The sequence below is a fragment of the Mauremys reevesii genome, linkage group 7 (assembly GCF_016161935.1).
Source record: "Mauremys reevesii isolate NIE-2019 linkage group 7, ASM1616193v1, whole genome shotgun sequence".
NCBI classification, from domain to species: Eukaryota; Metazoa; Chordata; order Testudines; family Geoemydidae; genus Mauremys; species Mauremys reevesii.
Window position 1 is genome coordinate 18,734,416 of NC_052629.1, and position 7,356 is coordinate 18,741,771.

The 7,356-nt window shown below is 36.2% G+C and overlaps 1 protein-coding gene across 4 annotated transcripts in view; it reads left to right on the plus strand.

Annotated features, from left to right (window-relative positions):
- The window catches only part of PLEKHA1 (pleckstrin homology domain containing A1), an 87,436-nt gene extending 82,708 nt beyond the window's left edge, over positions 1-4,728 (plus strand). For 2 of the 4 annotated variants that reach the window (XM_039481390.1, XM_039481391.1), the window contains exon 12: positions 2,224-4,727. In XM_039481390.1, coding sequence (XP_039337324.1) covers positions 2,224-2,550 — 327 coding nt within the window. In that variant the 3' untranslated portion in view covers positions 2,551-4,727. Of the gene's footprint in view, positions 1-14; positions 86-2,223 lie in introns of all 4 variants that reach the window. The other 2 variants (XM_039481392.1, XM_039481393.1) reach the window with 2 other exon arrangements.
- The last annotated feature ends 2,628 nt before the right edge of the window (positions 4,729-7,356 follow it).

Here is a 7,356-nt window from a genome sequence, read left to right on the forward strand (position 1 = left end):
GCACTGTGTTCCAGATGCGGCAGGCCAGAAGGCTGTCGAATCCTTGTATACAGAGGTATACATCAAGAACTGGTGAATGCAGCACGTATGTGGGCTCTCATGTAAACTTGCCTTCTTAACAGAAGGCTAGGATTTAAAATTCTAACATACACTATGTAAAATTAACTCTTAATCCCACTGCTTTTTTCAGTTACCATTATTGAAAACTAACTCATAAACTACTTCACACCACTCATTAGGTTTGCAGATAAGTATTACGTATTGATTTCTAAAATAAATTTGATTTTTTAAATTAGTAATGGCAAAAGCGATGCTCAGTCATTTCTCACATTCAAAGTACAAATCGTACTACCCTAAAATACAGAAAATGCAGTTTAAAGAGAAAAGTATTAAAACTTTGATTAATTTGCATGAGAGTTCATATTTCCATCTTTTACCTTACAACTTTGACACCTTGTAACAGCAAAAATACAAATTAAAAGCTATCTCCAACTAATACAGATGCGTGCACATACACAAGCATCTTATAACTGCAATAATTGGAAGGATAATACTGCAGCCTGATTTGCATGGCTTTTAAAACTCATATGCATGAAATTATTAGCCAAAATGTAGAAGAGGTTGTTACTTGTAACTTGTGCATTTATTTTAAAAAATGCTTTAAAAAGTAAAGCAGCATAATGTCTTAAACTAGGAATTTATAATCCGGGGGGGGGGGGGGCGCAAAATCTGAACAAAAATAGTTTATTAGAAAAGTTGGCATAATAATTGAGTTTTCCCATTTGTGTAACTGAAGTTGATGATGAAAATAGATAGGAATGCCAGATAAATCACTGAGCCATATAGCACAATTGCTGTTTTTATAAACATTTTTTGCTATTAGAAATAAGTGGTGTGGCAAGTGGGCTATTGACCATAAAAACATGACAAAATAACTTAATACTTTTCCTGGAATTGCTCCTAAAAATAATGTGAAAGGCCAACAAATTAAGTTCTTAACACATATCCTATTAAGATTGTATCTACAAATCCATAATAGCTCTGAAAATATAAATATTACCTATTTAATATATTGGTAATATTGTTGATTTGGCCAAACCAACACTGCAAACTTAATTATCTCTCTAAATCTATCCAATACCATGCTAAATTAAACTGACAATTGATATGAAAATGTTTTCAGATTCTTCACATAGAGCATCTCTATCTCTTTCTTTGACAGATCTCTTATGGTGATATATCAAAGTAAATACGTTAAAGTCAAAAGAGGCATAAGTATGTGCTAGCCTATCTGAATCAGAATTTAATAGATAAAGGTAGTTTTCCCCCTTTCTGGCAAGAAGGTATTTAAATAGTGGTAGATTTATTTCTTGAATTTGACCCTTCCAAAATTGTCATTCAACGGAATGGCAGGAATCCGTAATAAATACTTACTTGAAAATGACTTCTGTACAATTAGTAGTTTCAGTTTTGAAAAATAAATTATTTTAATATTTGCTCTTGTAGTTTAAAAAAAGAGACTATCTAGATTCAAAAGCATTACTTTAAGAATATTTTCTAAGATTTCAACAGTTAAGATTCCAGAAAAGGATTCTTTAACTTTTACAGTAGTTCATTCGTCATATTTTGCTCTGTGGCTCAGTAGAATAAAATGGAACAAAAATAGGAAATCAACAGTTGTCAGTGAACAGAAGTGTAACCTGCTTTAACTTGATTCAGCAGAATATCCTAAGGGGAGGGAGCAGTGAGAGTTCCACAGTGCTTCAGATTTTTGGGATGTGAATATATATCTCTATATTTATATACCAAATATCATTTGAATATACTTTTCTCTTGCAGTTAGTTTTTCCATCTTTGACATTGAAGATGTGAGCTTTAACATGTATTGAAAACAAACACAATTTAATTGCCATTAAACATATTTAGTAAAAAAAATCAGTTTGGGCTTGCTAGACTCTTGTATCAAAATGTAAAGAGCTGCCAAGCTTGACTTCAGGCACATAACTTAGTTTCTTCAGCTGAAATGGATATTTGCTATCACATACAGCTATAAGCTCACATTTAAAAATGCACTGCCTGGGAAAGCACCCACTTCCTGCTGCCATGGCTGATGCTTGGCTTTGTTTTTTCCGTTTTCTTGATTTACAGAGTAAAGTCTGGAACTGAGTTACTAACATGCCATTAATGACTGACTCTATCTGACAAACACTTATCCTTTTACAGGAGCATTCCAGCTCTTCTTCAGAATCCAGCTATGCTTTCTATTTTGCCAACACCGCAGCCACCTCACATTCCACAGTCTCTCACAACAACGCTCTGGTCTCAAACCTTAACGCCAAACGCCTTGCCTTGGAGAAGCGAGGATTTCACGAATCTTTTACCAAGGCCAAGCCAGGGAACTTCAAGGTCCAGGCTGTCCCTCCAAGAGAACCAGCTTCCAAAGTGACTGTACAGGGCCTATTGGAACCTCAAAGTAAAAATGGCACTCAGGAACAGGATCCTGGCCCAGTGGATCTGGATGATGCAAGCCTTCCAGTCAGTGACGTGTAATAATGGAAGTGTTTGGAGAATGATCCATCTGTTTGGTCCTCTAATTTCCTTGGTCAGACTTGTAGCCAAAGAAGATTTTAAGAAGAAAGAACAAAGAGAATGGAACACTGATTTTACGTATGTGTGTATATACAGAGGTATGTGTATACACAGGTACATGCATATATAATTATATATATTTAAATAATTATATACTGCCTTCAAATTACGGTCAGAAATGGCCCTTCTGCTTTTTCTCACAGCCTGATAATAAATCACTTTTATAATAGGAAGGGGCCAAACTACATGATTCAGATATGTACTGCTGCCAGTAAATAAGGTACCAGCAACTCTTTATCCTCAATTTGGCAAACCTACAATTACATTCAATATTTTAATGCTATACTATAAAAAATGTAATGCCTACAAATGTGATTGAGTTTCATTATAAACCAGATTTAGACTTTATGCATATGTGAGAATTATTTCTCTCCTCTTTTGAAAATGTTATGACTTTTTCAGATACTGGGATATGCACAAAAAGTCTTTTGTTCCTATCAGATCAACATTGTCAGTTGAAATATTACCAGACTAAGAATTCTAAGGGAGCTTAGAATTCTAAGTATGTGGTGCTGTAAAATTCACATTAGAATAATTATGCTATTTTGAACATTAAGCCTATTTTTGATGCTCTCCTAAAGGTAAATGGTAATTTTTTTGCACATTTGATTTTAATGGACCACCTACAATGGTGTTTTGGATGGGGGAGGGAAATCAGACTACTACATCTTACACCTTTGAAGTAAACCAGTTTTATATTGCATTACATTAAGCTTTGCTGCAATTACTTTGTATTAAATGTCTAAACATATTGTTTAGGATTACTTTTTTGAAAGATTCTTTTTCTTATCAGTTCTTTGTGAACAGTTCTTGTTTCTATATTTGGATCAGTGAAAGACCTCATTTATTTAGTTTGATGTCAAAACTGGTACTGAACTGTTTATAGTCATGCAATTGTGGCCTGTAATTTTGGAGCACTAATCTATTAAAGTGCCTGTTTTTTCTCATCTTGGTAAACATTTTGAGATTGGATGTGTACATGGACCTTATTTACATGGTTTTGAACCTTGGGGTGAAATTATTTTGAGTAACATACTTCAAAACAACTATATAAAATAGAAAATCTTATGCTAGGGATACCAGCATGCTGGTATTGCATCTACTAGCTGTGCAATATGTGATTTTTATAAAACTGAATATTTGTTACATGTGTGCATTGTTATGGGCTTCAGTGATGCAAACAAAAGATCTAAGAACTTTTACATTTAAAATATTTGATTAGCTTGAGCATGTACTGGTTTCATAGTTAAGTTTTAAAAATGTTTGCTGTAACCAAAAAAAAAACCAACCAACCCACCCCACAAATTTCATATGCTGCTGCTTATTGTGATTCACATTTCCCAGTGTTGCAATACTGTCCGTCTTCTGGAACTTAACAATTACATATCAGAAAAGTCCATCTTCTCTCCAGCTTCCAAACTGACTTCTGACCTGAGAAATAGAGGGTTTTTCCACAGTAACTTGTTGATACAAGGATAGAGTAATTGGTGTAATGCGATAATTAAATATTCTCTAGTTTCAAAACCATTACATCACCATCTTCAACTTTTTAATCCATAAGCTAACCACTGTTTTTAGGCAATAGTATTTGTAAATTACACTTTTTCATTTTACTCTTCAACATCCCATGAAAGCTAGTTCAGGGTTGGAAATTATTGTGGCAGTCTAAACAAGTAGTGTAGTTTTTAACTTGTATCAAAATAAGACAACGGTTCTTTGAAAGCTTATTTTTCACAAGTACACACTGTGTGGGAGACACTTTGAATTGAAATATTTTTACTATAGTTCTCACATTTAAAATCACTTGCTCTGGTACAGCTTTGGCACTGCATGTTCATTTTACTATATTTTGGTATTGGCAATTTTATGTATGAGGTGGAGGTAAAGCAGCTCCATTATGGGACTTGTTAAAATTAGAACTACTGTTGTAGTTCAGTAGCATAGGAAAATATATTTGTGGTTGGTAATTGTCAGGGTCTCCTATTTATCAGTACTTTTATAATCTATAAAAAATTGTTAAATTATTTTAGAACCAGTGCTATTTCCTGTAAATATGTCACATTTAAATTTGTTAATAAATCAGTTTGGATAACTTAAAAGAACTGCTGATGTTTTTTTATTGTACTATTTACCAGAAAAGGATACATCTTAGCATGTGAGTAAAATGATTTATTCATAGACTTAAGGTCAGAAGGGACCATTATGGTCATCTAGTCTGACCACCTGCACAATGCAGGCCACAGAATCTCACCCACCCACTCCTGTAACAAACCCCTAACCTATGTCTGAGTTATTAAAGTCCTCAAATTGTGGTTTAAGGACCTCAAGGTGCAAAGAATCCTCCAACAAGTGACCCCTGCCCCATGCTGCAGAGGAAAGCAAAAAACCTCCAGCGCCTCTGCCAATCTTCCCTGGAGGAAAATTCCTTCCCGACCCCAAATATCGCAATCAGTTAAACCCTGAGCATGTGGGCAAGACTCACCAGCCAGCATCCAGGAAAGAAATCTCTGCAGTAACTCTGATTATTAGCAGGTAAATATGCCCGATGGGATGTTAGATGGGGTGGGATCTAAGATCAATTAATTGCTAAAATTAGGCTATCCCATCATACCATACCCTCCATAAACTTATCAAGCTTAATCTTGAAGCCAGATATGTCTTTTGACCCCATTACTCCCCTTGGAAGGCTGTTCCAGAACTTCACTCCTCTAATGGTTAGAAACCTTCATCTAATTTCAAGTCTAAACTTCCTAGTGTCCAGTTTATATCCATTTGTTCTTGTGGCCACATTGGTACTAAGCTTAAATAATTCCTCTCCCTCCCTGATATTTATCCCTCTGATATGTTTATAAAGAGCAATCATATCTCCCCTCAGCCTTCTTTTGGTTAGGCTAAACAAGCCAAGCTCTTTCAGTCTCCTTTCATAAGACAGGTTTTTCCATTCCTCGGATCATCCTAGTAGCCCTTCTCTGTACCTGTTTCAGTTTGAATTAATTCTTCTTAAACATGGGAGACCAGAACTGCACACAGTATTCCAGATGAGCTCTCACCAGTGCCTTATATAACGGTACTAACACCTCCTTATCTTTGTTGGAAATACTTCACCTGATGAATCCTAAAACTGCATTAGCTTTTTTAATGGCCATATCACAGCAGGGGAAGAAACCCAGCATGGAACTTCTTTCATCACTAGACTCCATCTCCTTCCTGACAGTTTGAATGAACTTTACTTTGGGGGGTAGCTTTCAGAATTGATTTCAGGGGTTCACTGGACTATAAAAGAGGGGTAAATAACCCCAAGTTATTTTTCACCTAAAACGACAAAGGAACCAAGCATTTGGGACTTTGTGGGAAATCCTGACCCCAGGGTGGCCAAGCACCTTGCTGGAAGGTGGTATGGTAAGTATCTTACACAGACCCAAAACTGTAGTTTTGTTAAATCTTAGTTTCTAGAAAGTGTTTTTCACTTTTATTTGCTTATAAATCTATTCTTTTATACTTAAAATCTCCATTTGTTAATAAACTTTTTACTTTTAATCTAAACCAAGCCACAGCTGTTTGAGTTGAAGTAATTGTTAGCTCCAGTTAAAGTGATAGACTGTGCATTTTGTCTCTTTAGAGGAGAAAACAAACCTTATTATTCCTGTAAATGGTCCAGGAAATGAGGTTTTCAGTAGCAGTGCCCATTCAGCTTGTGCATGCGCTCTACATAACCTTGTGCCCTGCCCTGAGACTATAGAGGGCTGTGCGGGTGAATCACCCTGAGTTCCTCCTTACCTGCCTGAGATGGAGCTTCAGCAATGTCTGCTTTGAGCTTGCCACATTGATGTTTCTTATCCTAGTTCTTAGTTTAGTTAGTTTGCGCTAGTAGCTGGTTTATCCGAGGGCTGTTTTGTCCCCTTTATTTTATTCTCTCTCCAGGGAGGTTTACCTCACCAGAAGGGTATGCCCAGTTCAGTGGGGCTCAAATCCTGCCTCGCTGCGAGGCTGTCGCGGTGATCGACCGCCATTCCTGGTATGTCCATTGCCTTAGGGAAACACACATCCTTCAAAGGTGCAACTTCTGCTTAGCACTTAAATCTAAGGCCAGGAAAAACCAGAAAATTAAACTGAAACTCCCCCCTCTACTCTTTAAGGGCCAATGTTATGCCCTTCTGCATAACAGACTGATTCTTCATTGCCAAATTTCTGTTATGGAACCTATGAATGCATTCTGCATGGAAACCACAAAAATCTTCCCCTTCATCCAGCTTTTCTCGCTCAATAGATGTTCTTCAGTAATTGCCTCATTAGCCATTTGAAAGAATGAACTTGTTGCACATTTAAGAAATTCCAAAGGTACTATCAGTTCAGCTTTCTTAAAGCAAAGCTTGAAAACATGCCCTATCACAGCTTAACAATAGTGCTCTCTCTAAAATGGATGATCAAAATAATTATAAATATGTTTAAATGTCTTTCGCCAATTAATCTGGAAACGCTTCACGAACAATATGTGCAGTGGGAATCACTGCCCACTGCTAAAACTCAGCCATCTCTGTTAAAAGTGGCCTCTGTTAAACAGCATATGGTACCATGCAAAAAGAATACCATAGCCTATTGAAACTACAAAGGGGATTTTATATAGCCACAGTGTAATATCGATATTTGTCCAGGACACAATTAAAACTCCTATTGTGCTCAAGCTATTGTAGATTCTCATGTGGTCCT